At 34.9% G+C, this 23,496-nt stretch overlaps 1 protein-coding gene across 5 annotated transcripts; it reads left to right on the forward strand.

Annotated features, from left to right (window-relative positions):
- The first annotated feature begins 2,168 nt into the window (after positions 1 to 2,168).
- On the forward strand, positions 2,169 to 23,194 carry LOC110456875 (alpha-N-acetylglucosaminidase-like). Of its 5 annotated transcripts, XM_021507923.1 has the most exons (25): positions 2,169 to 2,267; positions 4,112 to 4,160; positions 4,549 to 4,706; positions 5,142 to 5,326; positions 5,492 to 5,639; positions 6,087 to 6,157; positions 6,668 to 6,829; positions 7,439 to 7,504; positions 7,949 to 8,012; positions 8,375 to 8,445; positions 8,689 to 8,763; positions 9,517 to 9,601; positions 10,502 to 10,651; positions 10,937 to 11,079; positions 11,972 to 12,044; positions 12,505 to 12,600; positions 13,589 to 13,674; positions 14,328 to 14,432; positions 14,761 to 14,946; positions 15,298 to 15,341; positions 15,699 to 15,782; positions 17,734 to 17,796; positions 18,563 to 18,636; positions 19,527 to 19,631; positions 20,738 to 23,194. In XM_021507923.1, the coding sequence occupies exons 1-19, from the start codon at positions 2,247 to 2,249 to the stop codon at positions 14,837 to 14,839; spliced, it is 1,887 nt and encodes a 628-aa protein (XP_021363598.1). In that variant the 5' UTR covers positions 2,169 to 2,246; the 3' UTR covers positions 14,840 to 14,946; positions 15,298 to 15,341; positions 15,699 to 15,782; positions 17,734 to 17,796; positions 18,563 to 18,636; positions 19,527 to 19,631; positions 20,738 to 23,194. The 5 variants fall into 5 exon arrangements, with proteins under 5 accessions (XP_021363598.1, XP_021363581.1, XP_021363589.1 ...); XM_021507906.1 differs by lacking the exon at positions 15,699 to 15,782; XM_021507914.1 differs by lacking the exon at positions 15,699 to 15,782 and having other exon boundaries at positions 19,527 to 19,595.
- The last annotated feature ends 302 nt before the right edge of the window (positions 23,195 to 23,496 follow it).

Below are 23,496 nucleotides of genomic sequence, written 5' to 3' on the forward strand. Positions count from 1 at the left end.
TACAAATAACCAAAGAAAACAGTAGCAGAATGCGTGCACAGAATCGAATACAAGAATTGTGGCGTATCGTATATCGGAGAAGCTGGATGGCGATTTGGTATCTGACTAAAATGAGTCAACACCGGAAAGATACGGAACCCCAAGAGAGAAAGAAATTTACCAGAAACGAGAAGTAGGAGTCCCAGATCAATGCATCGGTAATCACATATCGTGCCACACAGCAAACTCATGTCATTGATTGGGATAAATCCAAAGTACTGGACTGAGAGAGCAATCATTTCAAGTGGAAGATACAATAATCCATGTGTATACACTGCAGCGGGCCAGTTCCGAATCGAGATGACGGGGCTCATAGACTCTCGCACATTATAAAAATTGCATTAAACCAAGAGTAGCCGAATCGATTATTCGGTTTTATTCGTCATTTCGTACATGTAAAACAACTAAGTCCCGATTTTACAGACATAAGTTTACACATTTTGTGTACATACACTTCATTGGTCATTGTCTAATGGAGGTGGCAGTATTAATAAATTTGTTCCATACTAGTCACAGAAACGTCATACATACATACGTAACTGGTTGTGCTATACGAACCTTTCTACACACCATACTTACCAAACCGAAGAAAATGTTTAGAAGCAAGTACCAATGTTTTAAATATCGCGCCCAAACTAAATCCCAGATATGAGGTTCTACCAATATACACTGTAGTTTGACTATATGCACAGTGTACAAAGATCGGTCAATATCCAGAGTATGTGTGCACTTCCGATTGATTGTATACTACTGTATGTACATGTATATTTGCGATTCCCTTGAGATATCAACACTGAACACGTACACAATGTATAACTGTACACGTACATTTACCATCCTCTTTCGTTTATAAAACTAAACTCAATCTTAAACTTGTGTTTTGTGAAAGATAACAGAGATTTTTAGCAGTTAATTCGTGTAATAGTTCCCTTAAGGATATTTAATCTATATCAAATTATTTTTTTGACGATGAATAGCGTATGGTCCCTATATGATGTCTGGTTTGGTTTTACATGTATTAGGTTTAGCGTACAGGGCGTAGCTAGCCCTTGTTCGGAGTTAATTAATTTAGGTCCAGGTCTAGGGCAGGGTCTTGGTAGGGGTACAAGAAGTTGTAACAAGCAGTATTTTTGTTATGTTTTCGTTTTTCTGTATTAAAATTTGGCACATTCACCTGCTTATCAGCGCATATGAAGGCAGTTACGTGCCTGACGTCCTATTGATAGATAAGTCATTGATGTAGTAAATTATAAATAGTGATATTTTACATGTTTAATCTGAAAAACACTGTATATTTTGAACCTGCAGAACTGATGTCCAAACCCAGCATCTCTGATCACTTCACGGTCCCGCTAACCAACTAATCAGCATTAGCAACCTGGTCCTGTACCACTGACACTCCTGCTTTTTAGAATCTTTGCAAAGACGTCATGTAAATACCACCCTTTTATTTGTTCAATTGTTTGGTTTTATATCAGGCTAGCTGTGATTACTGACATGGCCCCTCCGTGTATTAGTGTACCCGTGCATACTATCATAGTAATAGGGAGCCGTTTTGGTATGTTATATATTAAATCTGACATATAAGATAGTCTGATATATCGTATTGTATATCATATCAAAATTCCTGCTTAAATATGAAATATGTTTGTCACCAATTCGAATTTCATATCATTGAAAAGAAATTGTGACATAATCCTTATTGATTTTATCATGAAATATAGGTTTATTTTGTGACATCAAATAATCGAAATCATGTTATCACAAAAAAAAAAAACAAGATCATATCACATATTCTTAATTTGCTATATATGACCAGGGATAGTATACGTCCCTGATATGACGCCCTGCATTCCTGCTTGTCAGTAAAAGGATGGCACGGGTATAGGGTTGTACAATGTACTTACAATTATACTTACATGGAAGACGTTTCTAGATATCTGCAACAATCTTGTAACTTACACAGTGTTAAGTCTATATAAATATTTAACCAGAAAGATAAGCTTTTTTTTTTATGTATTTCACAAATGGAAGTATAATGCATTAATGAAGTCTTTGGAGTGGATTGAAAATGCTGAACTCTTTTTAGAAGTAGACTGGTTCCTGATTTGGGTCACCATAACGTCGCTTCCGGTGTAAACACTGGGGAAAAAGAGGTACCGCTAAGCATGAGGAGTGCGGTAACGGGAGCAGTGTAGTCAAGAACCATGCGTGTCAACACAGGGAGGGTAGACATTTTCATCCTATCTGAACACGTCTTTAAATTTTGTGAAAACTTGCAATATTCAAGACTTTTTGAGTTGTCTGCAGTGACTTCAACAATCAAGGATTGTCGACTTTCTGTTTCCCTGTTTCTTGCAAACATGGTTAGTTCACAGGCACTAGCATCGTCTGTCAATACACCCATACTATAAACCTTGCTTATTGTTTATAGTAAGGATGTATTGACAAACGAGGCTAGTGTATGTAAACAGTGATCATTACATAATTAATATAATACACAGTGTACTGTCTTAGCGCTGCGACGAATCACCAAACGGACCGAAACGGTCCGAAACGAACACAAACGGAGTCGAAATGGAAACCATAAGCTATTTAAAGGGAATTCAATACAGTTTAGATTGTGTGTGAACAAAACGGACCCCGATCGGAACCGAAACGAAAGTGTAAATGTTTTTTTTTTTTGTACATTTGAGCTGTGTTTCTTTATTTGTCGTGTAGACCTTTATATTGTGTATATTATATATGCCAAATACATACAATAATGCATGTATATATGTAATATAAATACAAGCACATGACTATAGATGTTCATACATTAGAAAGGCAATTATATCATAATGCAGTGACGGGACCGAAACGAAAGGCATACGATTATTCCAAGCGAATTGAATTCATTTGAAAACAGAAAACACTTTTGAATAATATGTGTGACCGTTTAAAACGAACAGAACCAAAACTGAACCGAAAAGAAACGTATTTAAGGGTATTAAATGTGGTGATTTCATCACTCTTTGTGACCGAAACGGATGTAAACGGAAAAGTAATATCTGAAGTTATTTAACGCAAAGTTAAAACCCATGTGAATGATGTGTTTGACCGTTTATAATGAAAAAAAATAAAATGTATGCAGTTAATTATTTTAAAGGGTATTCAATATACATTTGATCACTGCGTTTGGCCAAAACGAACCTAAAACGAAACAAGAAAAGATACACCAAGTTTTTTTAAAGAGTATAAAATACATTTGAATGCGGTGAGTGAATGAAATGGACCAAAACGGCACCAAGAAGAAATACATTCTGTTATTTAAAGCGAATTAAAACACTTTTGAATAATGCATATATATATGTGTAAGCGTTTAAAACGAACAGAACCAAAAATGAGCCGAAAAGAAACGTATTTTAGTTTAAACATATATTCTATTAAAAAAAAAAAAATGTCTTAGATGTAAACGGAGCAGTGTTTTGTTTTACATTCGTGATGCACCAGGAGAGAGAACAAAATGGTTCTAGTTAACAATCTATCCCAATCCCACTGATGGTCAGCAATATTTCCTCCTGGGTATTGATTTGTACTCACATGTTTGTCAAATGATTTTATAACTGAATTTTTAAAAACTGAAAAGAATATGGGGAAGGGGTCGAAGGGTATTATGGCTTACATAACTTTCCAATTATTATATCTATCCAGGGGTTTAGGGTTTACATGGTACTGTTGTACCTTTTAGGTCAATTTAAAGGACCCGTTCACCATCAAAACAGTGTGTACGTTTTTCCTTACTACCACTTTCAAATTCCTGATTGGGAAATCTAAAAGTAAAATGCATAAATTTAAATTAATTCAACAGTCAAAATAATGATTATCCAGAGATGTATTTATATGTCTCTGGATTGTCCAATATTTTCAATGTTGATGATATTTCTCTATTTCATCTTCTCCCAGGGTCTCTGTTTCTGAAACCCCCCTGATGAACCACTAGCTTCTACCTTTAAGAATATGTTTGATTTCAAATATCATTTTCAGCTTATCCTTTACATGTACAAAAAAAGTGTTGAACTCTATTTTTCAGTGTTTGCTGCCTTTGCTTTGGTTCATCCAAATAATTTCTGCTGTGCAAGGTAAGAACACAGTGTTGTTGATACAACATGCAGTTCATTTTGCTTGTTACATGCATGTTACATGTTACATTTTGTATAATAAAGAGCAATTAGATGACATCATATTTTTCTGATGAAATTATCCAGTTTTAAAGACAAAATACAAAGAATGTATTTCAGCAGCACTTGTGTTAGGTGAAATCAAATTTGTCCCGAGACTCACATACCTAAACATTCCAAAATCTAATAAGAAAAACAATATCTCGGAATAATAGCTAGCTCAAATCACACATGTTATTATTTTCAAAATGGTTTCTCAAGTTATTGATGAATGGTTTTGAATGGATTCCTTCAGCATTTAAAAGTTTATTTTCACCTGTATTTTTAAATTTTGATTATTTTATCTTAGACTTCCCAGCCTTAGACCACATCAGAACAAGGACCTCTGCTTCTACCCAGACACATGCATCACAGGCCCTGATTGGTCGAATTGTTGGCAAAAGAGCCAATGAGTTTACAGCACATGTTCAACCAGATCTTGGTCCTAAAGATAGAGACACATTTAAGGTAAGTTGTGATAAATGAAAATTTCTTGTCTATTGTTTCCAGTTTTTCTCTGTTGTAATTAAAGTCTGTCCAATTGCATTGTCTAATCAGATTTCAAGATTCATAAGTGTAAAACAAGATGTCACATATATACAGCAATCAATACACATGTAGGAAAACAATAACAACGATTGGAGAAGATAAATATATACAAGTATTTAAGTATTCTTTTTTGTTTTTTCTAAAATTCTACTAATATGTGGCATAACATAAATATTACACTGATAAAATAAACCTTTTATCTTTATTTTTCGGGATATGTATGCATATGCTAGTATTAATGATTATTTTACAGTTCGCATCAGAGCTTACAAATGAGCTGTAACGATTCCATCACTGATTAAACCGATTCTCATTTCAAACAGATTTAACAGATACAATTTTATTTGCTTCCAGATTTGGTCATCTGGTTCTTATGTCAATATTACCGGGACAACTGGAGTGGCAGTTGCCATGGGACTGTATTACTACTTGACCAATCACTGTGGGTGTCAGTACACATGGGCAGGGCAACAGATGAACATCCCATCTCCCCTACCCAAGGTTCCTGCCCCAGGGATTAAAGTGACTACCAATGACAGGTATTGCTTGGTCATTTACTATCAATAGATAATCTTTGTTCTGTACTGGCTTCAGTTCTGTGGTTTGGACAGAACTTTACACAACCATTCAGTACACAAATACATTGTACTGAGTACATGTGATATCCCCTGTTTTATTTGGTTTGTTGTCTGTATGTTAACCAGGTTCCGGTACTACCAGAATGTGTGTACAGTAGACTACTCGTTTGTGTGGTATAACTGGACCGACTGGCAACAACAGTTGGACTGGATGGCTCTACACGGAATCAACATGCCACTGGCCTTCACTGGACAGGAGGCCATATTTCAACAGGTCAGGAATATAATTAATTTGCATGAAACTTTTGAATACTTAAATCTTATTTGATTTATATATGTATGTATCAGATGTATTAGAGGTACATTTTGTGGATACAACAGCTTCACAAACCACATTTTCCATAAATGTTCAAAATATCTATTCAGTTTGTTCATGTTTTGCTTACTTACTGTAATTCAATTATAAAATGTGGTTTGACTACGACCAGCACCAATGAGAACCTTTGGCAACTTAATTCTGGATAATTGTTAAAGGTTTACAACTAACTATACAAACATATCTTTCAAAACCTAAATGAAACTTGTCAAATTTTAGATCTCTGAATTTACTTCAGAGTCTGCAGACACATTAAAGATGTTGGAAGTACTTGAAAAATAATAACATTCAACTGTATTGTGAGTAATTTAAACAAAAAGGCCATTATGATGTTGATAATTGCAGGTGTACATGGAAATGGGACTCACTATGAAAGAAGTCCAGGATCACTTTGCAGGTCCAGCTTTTCTTGCCTGGTAAAATATTAAAGAATCTATCAAAAGATCACACTTTCATTTGTACATGTACCTCCCTTCATATCCGGGTATCCAGACTCATGATAATTAAACAAATTGAATTTGCAATCTGTCCATATTTCTGTTCTTAATTTTTTTTTTTTAAATGGGAGAGGAGAAGAGTTGGTTTTAGGGTTAGGAACCAAGTCCTTTTAGTGAAGAAGTACACAACTATGTAACTATGATACCAGCCAATATAGTTAACGATGAGTTATCTCCCCATTATATGAGTTTTTCCCAGAGGATGCCTGCAGTGTAGGTTACAGAAATCAGTAAATAATTGGTTTTACTCCAACCCCAAACAAACAAACTCATGTACATGTAGTTCATGTCATCTGGTAAAATTTGAATATTAAAATGAATTTCTGCAATTTAACAAGACGGCTAAGACAGCGGAACTTGGTGGACTAATGTGTCTGAATATATAGGTATAGTTTCTCCAGCTATCGTATGTGTTATCTCCCCTGACAGGTCAAGAATGGGTAACATGCATGGTTGGGGTGGACCACTACCTCAGTCCTGGATTAATCAGCAGTTGGTCCTACAGCACAAGATCCTTGACCGGGCCAGGGAGCTTGGAATGATTCCTGTCCTGCCAGGTTTTGCTGGACATGTCCCTAGTGCCATCACAAGGTAAATTGATGTATATAGATGTGATGACACTGTACCTTAGACTTGTGTGGTAAGGAATTAGTATATTTTCTACTGACTCACTGTAATACTGTTAGTAGAAAGAGGACAACTTTTTAAATTTGCAAACACAGATTCACCATCATTAAGGATGTCTGATGTTTTCTCTGTGACAATGTTTATGACCATGCCAATTATAAAAGGAATGATTTTTGCAGTGATTTTATTTTGTGGTATTATGGCAGTAGGTAAAAATAACAAATTACATACTCTTGTGAACCATTCTGTTTCAACCTATATGAACATGATGTCTATATTATAGAAGAAAAATCAATTAAAATATCCATATTTAAATGTTTTATCCAGAAACAGAGATGTGATTAAACATTTTATCCTGTTATAAACTTCACCTTAAACATAGCCGAATCATTTTGAAACCACCAATTTGACAATTGGTATGTACATTATAGTTTGTTGTCATGAGTGTGCCATTTCCACCTGTTATGCAGTGTTTAAGGCAGAGTTATATCTAATTAAAACATGTTAAGTTACATTGCCGTTCCAGTTTATGTTAGTAGATGTATCTTAAAACCTTCATTTTCGACGTTACAGAATTTTTCCAAATGCAAATGTGTCCCATTTACCTGACTGGGGTCACTTCAATTCCTCGTTCTGCTGGTAAGTAATGTTAATTAATCTATTACTGTACACCAAATCTGTTATGATGATGGTTGTAGGAAATATCTCACATTATATTTCATCTGTAAAAAAAGTTCTCCAGACATTAGTATTATTTCCTTGCAGTATTTCTGTTTTTATAAGAACTCATTATCAAGCAATTTGTATAACTATGTAATCAATGCAGGTACAATTTGGACATGAACATGTGTGAATTTTCTTCTCATTTATTGTATGCATCTACTTTTTCCCTCAAATACTGGTGCCTAGTAATTATAGTTACTGTATTACTGTTTCTTTTTTCTTTTTCATGGCAAACAGAACATATATCAAGATGTAGATTATAATCAGTTTCACTGTTTATGTTCATGTTAATATTGATAAATATTTTGCCTGATGAATTTTCATAACATGTATAAATTCTGTCGTTTTGTGCCTCTTCAGTAACTTACTGTTGGACTTTAGCGATCCTCTGTTCAAGAGGATAGGACATGAAGTGGTGAAGGAGGTGAGGTCACTTCACTGGTCAATACCAATATACATATCATAGCTACCGGGCACAGCTGACCGGCATAATACACAAGGTCATGACCTCCTTATGTTTTACATTTTGGATAGTTCATCTCAAAGGTCTGTCTCAGCTGTTGTAGCAATGCTAATTTTATAGAGAAGATACATGTATTTATGGGAAGATGGTGTATATTCAGGGCGACTTTTATACAAACTAATGTGAAAGTATCTTAAATGATTAATTTCCCATTGTAATTGCATAAAATCTTGTAGATGAGAACACATTATTGAATCGGTTTAATGAAATGATAAATCTGCTAATTTATAGGAAATGTTTTAATTGTCGTGGAATACTTTCAGATGCTAAATGAGTTTGGTACAGACCATGTATACAACATTGACACTTTCAATGAGATGCTTCCAAAGTCAAGGTATGTGTATTTAGTGACATTAAATATGTATATGTAAACTGATCATTCCTACCTTAATGCACTTATAATTGGTCATCATTTCTGTATTTTGCTTATTTTACCTTTTTTTCAAAAAAGGAAAATGCTATAATTAAGTCTGACATAAAAGTATGTTGTTTTATGGTTTTAATTTATCTATCTTCTAAATATGTAAACTTTGCCTTGGTAGGTTCTGTGTATGTTCAATGTTGATGTATGTTTTAGCTCACCAACCTACCTTGCTCAGTCAGCAAAGACTGTTTTTGAAGCCTTGACATCTGCAGACCAACAGGCTGTGTGGTAAGAATAAATTCAAATATCCTTTACCTTTGACTGTATAGATTAAATACTAATTCTATATGGATTAAATTCACTACTTGTATCATAACTGCTAACATACCTATTAATTAACGGACTAATAACCTTTAATGGCCAAACTCAACTTCTGGCAATACATTTTCATGTTTTTAACAAATACATTGTAATAATTAATGGCCATTAAGTCATTATTATATTGATAATTCAAATATTTTCATTTAAAAGTTTTTAAAAATTACATGGCCATGAAAACAAATTTTACTGTAAGTTACAGTAATGGTCATAAAGTGGTAATTAATAGCTATGACTTTTTCAAAACCTTGAAAAAGAAATTAATTAAGCAAGGTTTCCAGGAAAAATGACAATGTAATAGTAACTACAATTTTTAAGAAATAAATGTGATTTGCCAAATATTTCAGATTACAGTTTATAGCCGTTTTAATGGACATGATGCAATTTAATGTGGGTATATGGGATAAGATTGGAAGTTGGGTATACCTGGATCAGACTTCTTATCGGTGTATACATTTGATGTTTTAATGATTGAGCGACAGTATTATGTGTATTATCATATGTTAAAAAAAATAAGCTGTAATTTGAGAAATACTGTTTAGAATGATGTAATTTTGATATATACAGTAATATATAAATGTATATATACAAATGTACAAGATTCTTTTTTGGTCAGCTGTGTTATTTAGTGTTAGTCTTCCATTCATTTTTTGGTATTTGTAGGTTGATGCAGGGATGGATATTTGAGAACTCTGTGGATTTCTGGAAATCTCCACAAATAAAGGCAGTGGTAACAGCTGTTCCTAAAGTAGGTCTGCATTGGCCGACTTATCTGTTAATTGGCAGACTGTTTTGACTGACTTACCTGCTAATTGGCCTACTGCTTTGACTGACTTACCTGTTAATTGGCAGACTGTGTTGACTGACTTACCTGTTAATTGACAGACTGTTTTAACTGACTTACCTGTTAATTGACAGACTGCTTTGGCTGACTTACCTGTTAATTGGCCTACTGCTTTGACTGACTTACCTGTTAATTGGCAGACTGTTTTAACTGACTTACCCGTTAATTGGCAGACTGTTTTGACTGACTTTCCTGTTAATTGGCCTACTGCTTTTACTGACTTACCTGTTAATTGGCCTACTGCTTTGATTTACTTACTTGTTAATTGGCAGACTGTGTTAACTGACTTACCTGTTAATTGCCAGACTGCTTTGACTGACTTACCTGTTAAATGACCGACTGTTTTGACTGACTTACCTGTTAATTGACAGACTGCTTTGGCTGACTTACATGTTAATTGGCAGACTGCTTTGGCTGACTTACCTGTTAATTGGCAGACTGTTATGACTGACTTACCTGTTAATTGACAGACTGCTTTGGTTTACTGACATGCTTATCGGCATTCACAGTGTTTTGAGATACTTATACATTGTTTTTTAGTATCTTGTCTTAAAGCAAACTCATTATATTGTGGTGCTTATCTAAAATATAAATTCAAACCTGTTTTATAAAGGCCACCCAAGGGAGGTAACACACTTGGTTTGGATAGACGGGTTGCCATTACATAGAAAGTTCACTTTTAGTATTCATATTAAGATTCTAGTTATATAGACCGGTCTTAAGGCAATTAATACTGACCTACCTGTTATAGATGTGTTCATTCTTTGGTATTACCACTTTATTGGTAGGCCATCTATGTTACAGGGGAGGATGATAATCTTAGAGCTATTTGCAGAGAATCGTCCGGTGTACCGACATACAGAATCCTACTTTGGACAGCCGTTCATATGGAGCATGCTGCACAACTTTGGAGGGACGCTGGAACTGTACGGCAGCTTTGACAGCATCAACACTGTAGGTTATTTGTCGGAATTTTGTATTTGTCATTAATTCTGTAAGGATGCTGCAGGTTTTTCTGATTTAAAGAAAATTCAATTTTACATGTCTTGTAGATTGTTGCTCTTTAACCCTGTTTTATATAACTACCTTATTATTGTATTTACATTTTTCTAAATATACAATTGTATTGTTGTCCATTGACTTACATAAAAACTAATCTTTCTTCATTTGTATGATTATTAAAGGCGTTGTGCAACTACTAGGGAAACGATAGTGATCTTTGTACTTGATATAATGTAGGGTCCAGCTGCTGGTCGGAATTTCCCAAATAGCACCATGATAGGGATCGGAATGGCTCCTGAAGGGATCAATCAAAATGAAGTTATTTATGAATTCATGGCTGAAAATGCCTGGGTCCCTCAGCCTAGAGGTGTTTCTCAGTGGTAAGTAATCATGTGTCATTCATATATTTAATGATGTATAAAACTGGTATTAAAATTATAACCACATTGAACGCAAAAAATGTATAACATAAATGTCGTAATATGAGAATGATATATGGAGGGATTATTTTAATTTTAAATGTATTTGCCAATTATTTTTTAATTTAAAATAATAAGTGCTATGTCATCCCTAGAATTGATAATGACAGCTGATAATTTTTTTTTTCTATTTGCAGGGAATTAATAGACAAAACATTAATTTTTTAAATTGTTTATAGATAAGTCTATTTGAAATTTGGTGGATGTGGGAGTGTTCTATTAAACGTTCTGCTCAATTCTGATTTTATTAAATATTTGTTCTAGATACTGTTATGTATTTGGTAGTAGATAATTCATTTGATGTATAGAAACGAAGTTACTTTTAAAAAGAATACACTGTCGGAGAGTCAACAGTTCAACAAATTTTATGATTATCTCCCTTAGAACATATATAAACTTGTACTTCAAACTGATGCATCTTGTGACCAAATAGATGTAATTCAATATGTAGACATACAGTGTTTTTACATATATACCTATAAAGTTATGACACAACATGATATAATCAGTTAAACAACCTTAAAAGTTGAACTGAATGTGTAGGTTTTATTCATAATTATTAACGTCAGTAAATTATAGCCATTATGTTACATAGTACACAATAGTGTTTTGTGAAAGGAACATTTTAATCATATAATTTTTGTGTATTTTTATATGAACATGATTTTACTTGACAGATTTTGTCTGAAATTAAAAGGAAATTAAATATTTCAACATTTCATCTTTGGTTTACTTATCATTTTATGATATATGTTTTAGTTAAATTAATCTATGTATGATATTAATATTTGAGGGTGGTGGAGTATGCCAGACGAAGATATGGGAAATCTAACAAGTACAGCTCAAACGCTTGGCAGCTACTACGGGTAATGTCTTCTAGGTTTTATTGGTGAAACGGACATGTATCTTGTCTTTCTAATTATCTGTACATGTGTTCATATAATTTCTTGAGAGAAATGTCTGTGATTGATTATTTGAATTTGCATGAGAAAATAACCCGAAAAACTTAACACCACTTTTAGTATAAAGTAAATTGCTTTTCTTAAACTTTACTAATGGTTTTGTTAATGTAATGTTTTGTTGTTTTTCTTTATTTTCTTCATTTATAATGATCATTTAGAGAATCGTCTGTAAGTAATGGTTTTGACATGTATTTTTCATATAATTTTACATGAGAACATGAGTGATACTTAATTACGTTGCCAAGTAACTAATTGTTAGACATATTAATTACCTTCTTGGATGCAAGTTTTACTACATGTATATAAACATCCATTCTATAAATCTTTTTACTATTTTTATTTTGTCTTTGTTCCAATTTCCCAGAAAAGTGTATACAATAATACAGATGGACTTAAGGATAAAAGTAAACATGTAATACCGACGTCTCGCCCCTCCTACCATCCACGACTGGCTCCCGACGTAAGTCTTGACATCTCACTTGATGTGTAATCTTCAGGGTGTAATGTTATCAATGTGTTATTACAAAGACCTTGTTCTCCATGTCATCAACATCTTAATATAAAGTAGCATCATTTGTTTGCCTTCAATTTGTGTACAGTCTGTAAATGTGATAGAATATGTATCAATGCTCGGCTTTGAGTGTAAATGTATAATATATCATGCCACATATCATCATCATCTGTAGTAGCTACATTTGTACATGTGTGTTTGTCTAAATTCTGTATACAATCTATATAATGTTTCCTTCATGCTCAGCTTCAGGTGTATATACAAATATTTCATTTTTTTTAATTATTTCATTATTAACAGTAAGGTTACAATGTACTGTAGGTTTGGTACGACCCCGAGGATCTGTATATTAACAGTAAGGTTACAATGTACTGTAGGTTTGGTACGACCCCGAGGATCTGTATATTAACAGTAAGGTTACAATGTACTGTAGGTTTGGTACGACCCCGAGGATCTGTATATTAACAGTAAGGTTACAATGTACTGTAGGTTTGGTACGACCCCGAGGATCTGTATATTAACAGTAAGGTTACAATGTACTGTAGGTTTGGTACGACCCCGAGGATCTGTATATTAACAGTAAGGTTACAATGTACTGTAGGTTTGGTACGACCCCGAGGATCTGTATATTAACAGTAAGGTTACAATGTACTGTAGGTTTGGTACGACCCCGAGGATCTGTATATTAACAGTAAGGTTACAATGTACTGTAGGTTTGGTACGACCCCGAGGATCTGTATATTAACAGTAAGGTTACAATGTACTGTAGGTTTGGTACGACCCCGAGGATCTGTATATTAACAGTAAGGTTACAATGTACTGTAGGTTTGGTACGACCCCGAGGATCTGTATATTAACAGTAAGGTTACAATGTACTGTAGGTTTGGTACGACCCCGAGGATCTGTATATTAACAGTAAGGTTACAATGTACTGTAGGTTTGGTACGACCCCGAGGATCTGTATGAAGCTTGGGATAATTTAGTGTTAGCCGCTGACCAGCTCTGCAACAACTCACTATCCATGTAGGTTATGTCTTTTTTTATTTTCAATGGGAAATTTTATCATCAGAAGAAATGATAACACTGATCTTCACAGCTTGTTGGACTCTGATGTCCGAGGATGGTTGGATACCAGCAAACTGCGTTCTCTTTGGTGTCATTTCATGAAGATGTTGCAATATAACTGTGTAATAACATGTTAAATTATGTCTCTGTAAAACAAAAGGATCAGATTTGCTGGGTGTCTTTCAGTCTGTCTGTCTGTACACACAAGTTTGTCTGTAGTAACCCTTAGCTTTGGCTTACAGTACTTCTATAGATACTTCTGGGAGATCCGTTCTGTCTACAGAGACACAATTACTGGTGTGATAATAAGTGTTTGTAATTCACTACTCAAACATAAATACTGTACGTTCATACAGTAGGTTTAATATGTTGGATCAATAGAGAGAAGTCACTTGAAATATATGAAACATATGACTATAGACAAGTTCTTATTGTTTAGAAATCCTTTGTTATTAAAAAAAAGAATAATTTTGATATTGTGGGAATAAATAATTTAAATATTAATTTACATAATGAAAACTTTGACCATTCATTGTCGATTTTTGACACATCTTCTGACACATGAATTGTTCTGGTAAAATTCATGGTACACTCAGCTAACCCATTAACAGGTATGATCTGGTGGATGTCACGAGGAACAGTCTTCAGGAGATTTCTCTGTCCTTCTATAACTCACTCATATCAGCCTTCACCCACAAAGATTTTGATCAAGTCAGGTAACAAATAAAATCCTGATCAATGTGGTACCTAAAATTTGTTTCTTTACAAAATATCCTAATCCAGTTAATTAACTTTGTGTCTCGTTCTGTCTCAGTTGTATGAAAAAGAAAGTAATGTATTTTTTTTCATTCAAGAGATCGTTATTTAAGAACAGAATAGTGTGGAAAGCAGCATTAATAAACCGTTATGGATTTATTGTAATTTTTCCTTAATTATAAATGACAATACTAACGTTGATATAATGTTTTCATAGTGACTTTTGAGTAAACAATGATCTGCTGAATATTTTTCAGTATTGATATTTTTTGTTTGTGATCTTAACAGTTTAATAGGAGATAAACTGCTGGGCCTCTTGGCTGACATGGATATATACTCCTGGGGTCAAAAGGTCACTTCCTGTTAGGGAAATGGATAAAGGCGGCAACAAATCTAGCTTTAAGACCTGAGGAAAGGAGGCTGTATGAATTCAATGCCAGGAACCAGATCACCCTTTGGGGACCTACAGGCAATGTAAGCACATGTATTTCAATATGATGATAGTTTTACTACAATGCTGTATGACCTGATGGAAGTGTACAATAAAGTCAGGTTATACTATTGTGTGAAGTTCTTATGTCTAGTTGAAATTAGGTGTATAAATCAAAGATACGAGTATGTTAAGAAAAACAGGAATATTAATGACTTTAAAAATGGAGCTTAATGATTTAGTAAAAGAAATTGCATCAATGTTGTACTTTTAAGTGTCTTTAACTGTACATGCATGTTGTAGGAAGTGAAAGGTCATTGTCATATTTACTTGATGGTTTTGAAATCCTGTGTTATTTTGTTACAATATGTGTGTCCTATTGATTGATATTCCAGCATTTAGACTACGCAAGCAAACAGTGGGCTGGACTTATACATAGGTAAGTATAATGTTAAAAAGTGTAACAAGTCAGAAATGTTCGCTGATAACTATGTACATAATATGTACTTTGATAAGGACAATATAGTCAGGATGAATGTATTAAGATGAGTCTGCATTTACTTCAAGTGAAATTGATTTGAATTGACTTTCACAAGAAAATGATGTGACAGTCATCTATATGTGTTCACCTAACTTTCTCATGGAAACAGCTTTCATCTTTTCAAGGTCATCACCTGAATAAGTTGGGTGGTCGGTTGGCGCAGTGGATAGCGCACTTGCCTTTCACCAAAAGTCCTTTTGATGGCAGTTTTTCCCTGAAGTTCCAATATATTTCAGTTGATTAATTTGTTAACAGGATCCACTAGTCTGGTTACTAAGGAGTGTAATAAATAAAAAGAAGAAAAGGCAAAAACAAGATCAACTGGAATATAAACAGCAAGTATGCTTCAATGTTAACATGTTTCAGCCCATTATAGGTGGGCCGTCATCACAATGTTCTTGGAGTGGCCCATCTTCTTGTGGGAAGAAACATATTGACGTTGCATTAAGTTTCTGATTAAATCCTAGTTGATGTTGTCCTGGTCCTCTCTCCTATTTATGAGTTAAGGTAATGCTACATATCGTAAAAATATTTTTCAGAATCATCCCTACACACAGTTCTTTTGTAGCAAACTTTGTATACTGAACAAAAAAAGAAACGCACAATTAAATTATGCAATCAATAGCCTATGATATTTTGGGAAATTTGTACAAAATTTTATATCAATATATGAAGGGACAAGTCTACTCTTTACAATACTGTAGAAGAAAAGTCTGTGTGACGTCACTCGTGTCATCAGTAGTTACTCAAAGTGGGATACCCGTGAAAAACAAATTGACACTTCAGTACCTGGTGTGGGCACCTTTTGCAAGAATCCCTGCACGGATTCTCCTATGCATTGAATTCACGAGAACATTTATTCGCCTTAAGGGAATGTTGTTCCATTCTTGTGTTAATGCTGCGATCAACTGGGCGCGGTTAGATGTTTTTTTTGATGTTTCCTAATACGCCTGTCCAGCTCATCCCACAGATGCTCAATGGGAGACATGTCGGGGCTATATGGGGGCCATTCCATAGGCTGAACGTTGTTTGCCGTGAGAAAATCACAAAAGACTCTGGCAACATGCGGTCGAGCATTGTCTTGCTGGAAAATTAGGTTATGACGTCAGAGAAGTGGAAGGACATGTGGCTGGAGGATCTGGTCTCTGTATCGAACGGCATTGAGGTTTTGATCCAGGACCACTAAGGGGGGTTTTACTCAATGATAGATGCCTCCCCAAACCATTACAGAAGCCCAACCGAATCTATCGCGTTCAACCACGCATTCGTCGGCGAAACGCTCACCGCGTCTGCGATATACCCTTTTTCTTCCGTCTGAGCGATACAGACAGAATCTAGACTCTTCAGTGAACATCACATGCCTCCATCGACGCATCCCAAACCTATTCGGGCCATGTCTGCGCATCCAGTCAAGACGCACTTGCTGCCTCCGTGGTGTCAGAGGTGGCCCGACATAAGGTCGGCGCGCAATGATTCTCTCGGCACGCAAGCGGTTCCTGGCAGTTTGAGGACTAATGGGTCTGGCATGCGACGCAGTCTCTACAGCAGTCTTGAATCTGTTGCGCAAGGTCGACAATCGAATCGCCCTGTCTTGTCGTGCGGTCGTTACACCGTTACACGCGGACGACCGCTCCTGGGACGATCGGAAACTAACCCAGTAGCAAGGAAACGTGTACAGAGGCGGTTAATTGTACACGGGCTATGACCATCCATCAACATCGCAATTGCTCTACCCCTCTGAATTTGCGTTAAGCGTGGCATCTCAGTCAATGGCGAAATCAAAATGCCAACATGGAAAATTAATGTGGCTGAACTTAGAGTATCCGTTGAGATTATTTGTTTGAAAAACTCCGGCTTGGCTTGATTACGCCGCGTGATTTGGACTAAAGAAGCTCACAAAGTTACACAATGACATTGTAACGCTTGGCTGATTTTAGGGTAGATGGTTGAGAAGGGAGATCGTTCTTGATGTAATACCTGACCAAATATTCCATTATTTCCTTACCGCTAAGGTTTACTGCAAAGGGGGGGGGGGGGGGGGGGGGGGGACTTTGTCGTTTCTTTTTTTGTTCAGTATATTACGCTTTACATCAATATAATTATATCTTGTCATTTTACCAGAAAAGCAAAAGCAAATATCTGGTTATGAGTCATTTATGTGATAGTCAGTGTTGATATCAAAATAATAAAAAAACAATAACTCAGTGAATATATTCTCAAATTTACTGCTTAAAATCTGTTCTTATTTACTTATATGGATACAAATTTCTTTTTATATATCTACCACCAGCTACTACAGACCGAGGTGGAAAGTTTTTGTGGAGGACCTCACCTGAAGTACAGTTTACAATCAGTAAGTTGAATTACATGATGTTCATTATATGAGAACAATTCCATGTAAATTGATGATGTGATACCCATACATTAGTTAAAGACTTAATAACACTACAGGGTCATGTACTTTATAACACTACAGTGTCATATGCTTTATAACACTACAAGGTCATGTACTTTATAACACAACAGGGTCATGTACTTTATAACACAACAGGGTCATGTACTTTATAACACTACAGGGTCATGTACTTTATAACACTACAGGGTCATGTACCTTATAACACAACAGGGTCATGTACTATTCAACAAATCTTTTCAGCAAAAACATTTTTTCAGCTCATAGTTGAGGGCATTTATTTAAATACCAGGGGATTTTAGAAAAAAATCTGCTTTTTATATAGGGTTTAATATCCATGAAATAATTTCTTGGCAAAAGACAAAATATGGTTTCGTTTTGAGGAAGAGTTATCACTACCAGGTCAATGGAGCATGCTTTTGGTGCTTTTATCAGTTTTCCGTTTATTCAAATATTAAAATCTTGTTATACATGAATTACGACAATTTAGTCAGTACACATTTAGCATTAAAAGGAGAAATCTACTAATGGAATTGTTTAAAAATAGAAAAAGAAAAAGGTAACCTTTAAGTGTGTAGGCAGTAAGCAAAGTGGTAAACAGAACTGGAGGCATTATTTCAAGGTTTTACTGTACATGTACTATTGACAGTTGAACAGGGTTAACCAAAATGCAATTATTTTTATATGTTATATGTTATTTTTTCAGGCGACAACATTTAACCAAAGTTACTTTAATATTAAAGTTTTCAACACAAAAGACCTTCCCAACAGTTCCATCCGGTAAGATTTCTGGATCGGGAAACTTGAAATGTTTGAAGCAAGTGTACTCTAAATACATCAGAAAATTGTAATTTTGATTTGACTTTTTTCTAGAATTTAACCGAGTTTAGATTCATTCTCAAAGCTGTGTTTTTTTTAAGAAAACCTCTTCAGTGGAATAATTTAAAAAAAAAGGAATTTTAACATGTTAGGGATTCAAAATATTCTTTACAAAATGCGAAAGGCCTATGATACAAAAAATATGCATTTGGAATGTGATCCTACCTGTTAAAGTTCTCAGCAACAAACCTTAGTTGTTCCTGTGCTAAAACGTTGTATCCGATACCTTGATAATTGACTTGAGTCTACTATAACATACAATTTTATATTGTGATTCAGAATCATAGTGTTTCTTGCCGCAGCTAATTTGGTGTAATAATCTCGAAAAGTTCATCCTCAACTAAATAAGTGACTGAAGTTAAGATTTTAAGAAACTGTTCAGAATTATTTTCTCACTAAACTTCAAATCCTTTTTGACATTGTTTTCATTAATAACTACATACATTGACATTAATATAATTAATTATACATGAGTACACGATATATGTTGTATTGAAGTATGTAGTATTGGGCTTTTCCGGACAGATGCTCATCACTGTTTTTGATCAAAGGGCTGACAAAATAGAATGCCTGATCAATTTGTCTTTTCAATGTATTTTGATCTAAAGTTAATTTATGTGATACTTAAATTTTGTTTGATTATTAACAAATTAATTATTTCTTTATACATTCTGATTTGACCCTCGAAAGTAACAATTTACCTGTAATCTCCACTAGAGTCGTGATTTTGTTACCTAAAATTTGTAGCAAATATAAATGTGAAGGTGTTATTCATTTCATTTTGTTTTCAGGAAACACCATTTTGATAGTAAAACAGATTCACAAAAGATATCGCCAAGAAAACTTCTACGATTTTCTACGTGAGGAAGGATGATAAGGAAACAAATGTCTCGATGGTTTGGCTCTTATTCCAAATATTAAGAGAAAGAACTCTGCGTGAAATATAAAGTGACATTTGCCCTTTGTGTTTAAGTACAGTATTTCTTATGATATAGCCAAAACAAGTCAAAATATATGCAAAGTGTATAATGTCAGTCATAGTAACATATTTTGTTGTGCATAAATACATTATTATATAGGCATTGCAAGTTTTGTTTACTATTCATTTTGTAGTTTAAGAGTCAAGAAGAGGTCAATTTGTCAGGGTATTATAAAATGAGTACTTTTTAACGCAACTTGTAGATAACTTTTTAAAATAAAACTCATAGACGCATGGCATTTATGGTTTAAGTATTCTTTTCATTATGGAGAAAATGACGTCTATTGTGTATCCATGATCAGTCAACACTGTCCTTTAAAAGCTGACACCTCCTGAGTGGTTAATCTGATTTTAAAGGTGGCTCAAAACATAAATAGGCATCCCAATGTTAAGGTCACATTGAGGTCAAAGTTCAAATACATTGCCATAACTTCTGATTAGCTGTAAATAGTTCAATAAAAAAAATCCATCATTTTTTCTTATTGACTTTCTTGTTTTCACGATTTCTACAAATCTTCAAAAAGAGAACAAGCTCTTATATCAGCACGTACAATGTAAAAATGATAAAAAAATGCAATATATTTATCCCTTTACTTACAAAATATTTTCATTTTTGATCTTTTCCTTGGGATCTTTTGTTAAGATAATTTAATGTTTCAGGGCTATGCATCTGCTACTATAGGTTTCGAAGGATATTTCCGAGGCAAATAGTTCTCATCTCCATGGCAATTAGACATCCCTGAAGTTAAGGAAACATCATTGTCTATCGCTTATAAAGAACTATATCCCATCGTAGTGGCAGCTATCTTGTGGGGGAGTCAATGGGCGAAACAACAGATAGTTTTCTGGTGCGATAATGAAGCTACGGTAGCTATTGTGAATAAAGGACGTTCAAAATGCCTTTACATCATGGAGCTTATGTGGAAATTGACCTGGTGTGCTTGTATACATAACTTTAATTTCCGAAGTAAACATGTTCCAGGGAAATGTAACTCTATTAGTGATTCTCTTTCTCGTCTACAGATACAACGGTTCAGAAACCTGGCACCACAAGCGGATCCCAAGCCCCACCAGTACCTGCCGTACTCCGAAGTCATCTGGAGTTAAACTCTACAGTTAAGAACTTTTTGTCAGGGGCCATAGCATCAAGTACACGTACAGCCTATCATACTGGGTATGAGCACTTCGAGAAGTTCATGGCACTTCATAACATCCTATGCGACCCTACAACAGGCCTCCCACCCATCTCAGAGGATATTCTTATCTACTTCGTGACACACTGCTTTAAATTCTTAAACCTTCAACATTCCACTATTAAACTATACCTCAACGGTATCCGCTTTAAGTACCTTCAGCAGAATGTTCCGTCTCCTTCGGCCAGCCTAGAATCTAAACCCATTCCTCGCTTGGCCCTTATCCTCAAGTCCATCAAACGATCAAGGATCAAACACTACAACTCGCCTACCTGTTACAGGAGATATTCTCCACAAGATGTGTGCTTTTTTGAGGCGTGGTGTGTTCTCTCCATTCACTGATGTCATGTTAGAATGTGCGTGTACTTTAGCCTACTTTGGCTTCCTGCGTTGTCGAGAATTTACTGTTAAAACTAGTGCTGCGTTTGACCCATCCAGACACCTGTGCGTAGGATATATCACAACTTACGACAACATGTGTACGTTAACCCTGAAAGAATCTAAAACCAACCCTTTCCGCAAAGGCATTACAATTCAACTCCACAGAATGCCGCAAGACTTGTGCCCGGTGAAGATCTTGAAGGAATATCTTGCACTATGACAGTGGAAATCCCGATCTGTTCTACCATCACAACCGCTGTTCATCACAGACAGTAATACTGCTTTGAACAGAGCACAGTTTATTCTGTATTGTAGACAAGTGCTAGACAGTTGTGGATAAGACCCGCACAAGTACAATGGACATTCTTTTCGGATAGGTGCATGCTGCCACTAGTGCAGGTGCAGCAGGTGTGGAAGACCACCTTATAAAGACATTAGGGAGGTGGAGCTCCGACTGTTACTGTCGATATGTCAGAACTCAAAGTTTTAGTATCGCGAAAGCACAGAGACAGCTACTGATCCATGATCCAGCATCCTAGTGATCGTTACGGTAATCACTACTTGCTAGATAAGTTAATTTTAGTGGTACTTACCACAGGCCTCCTTCAAGACATTCTCTTAACAGTGTCTAAATGTACGCTATATATAAGACACTTAAGTACATGACGTGTGTGCTGAATCGAGAATATGTTATATACTGTATGTACGTGATAGGCGAGATCCTGTTTAAGAGTATCATGAATGTATCTAGTTATATGTATATCTATACTACAATGTATGCTTAAATATTGTAACTAATACACTGGTGTTCAGGCTTACTGCTATGTAGGTACACTGCTGTACGAAGTATTGAACTAGCTATAGTATATATACTATATGTGTCACTCGATACATTTTTCTACATCTACTGACTTTTGTGTTATACCTGACATATATTACAATCCTGTGGTCACTATCGCCACCTCTTAACCAAACAACCTATATACAATTACACATCTACTAATTGTATATATCCATCTTTTATTATGTACCTTGGGGATCAAATTCAGCTGCTTCACTCTATGAACTTTTCGCACCAAAATTTTCTTTGGGACTCACACTTCAAATTTTTTAACCCCTTTTATTAAAAGGGAAAAAATCCTTGGGTTTGCCAAGGTCATGATATTCATTCTAAAACATGTAATAGAATTCAAGTTTTAAATTAGTGTATCAGTACATTATACTCTACTATCAATCAACCTCTATGGTAACCACACTGGTTACAGATGGCACCACTCAACCTTGTTAGATATAGAACATCCCTGTTCTCCTACACTAGAACATCCCTGTTCTAGGCAGTGGTGCCATCCCCTTATTTCGTAGAACATCCCTGTTCTAGTCGGTTGATGGTGGAAGGTCTGTTTCATAGTAATTTTATAAGTCTTTTTACTATCATGGACAGACCTACTCTACTCTAAAAGTCCATATAGAAGCAGCTGAGAAATAATTCCCTAGGGCCAAAATTATTTTGTAACATTTGTGTTATTATGTCATGATTATTTTGTTACACCTGTTGAATGTACAATAGTTAGTTGGTATTCTTGATCTATGTTTTTGATATTCGTTTTAAGAATCATGTTGGTTCTTATATACCATACTTCATAGAGGATACATTTAATGTTTTAAGTTCTTCTTGTTTATCTGATCCCTATAATAAATGTTCATAACTTTATATCCTTCATATCTGAGTTGTATTATCCTTTCTGTAGTAACTTGGTCTAACTTGGAGCTGCATTTTTAGCTACAAACTTGTACACAAGATATAAATGCCTGTTTAATACCAATTCAGTAGTTCGATGGATAGAATACGTATTATCGATATACTTTACAAACAAAATAACCTAGTGCCAGGGATTATATTTGATACATATATAGGGATTGAATGGATTTTTTTTCCATATTCATATATTTACGTTACGATGAACAACAATAAAAAAGTTGTAACACTTTTTGTAAATTTAATATTTTTGATATCAGTATCGGACAGAAAACCATCAAAAAGGAACAGCCAGAACTCCAACCTTCACACAAACTTCAAAGGTTCGACTTGCGCCGATCAGCTGATTTGTTAAAACGAAAAAACACACTATAATCTCATCATAAACAACGCTTGGTATTTCCTTTCATTTTTGAAAGTTGATCTTATATCATTTCACTTGAAGAGTTTTT

Source organism: Mizuhopecten yessoensis, unplaced genomic scaffold (assembly GCF_002113885.1).
Source record: "Mizuhopecten yessoensis strain PY_sf001 unplaced genomic scaffold, ASM211388v2 scaffold1063, whole genome shotgun sequence".
In the NCBI taxonomy this organism is placed as follows: Eukaryota; Metazoa; Mollusca; class Bivalvia; order Pectinida; family Pectinidae; genus Mizuhopecten; species Mizuhopecten yessoensis.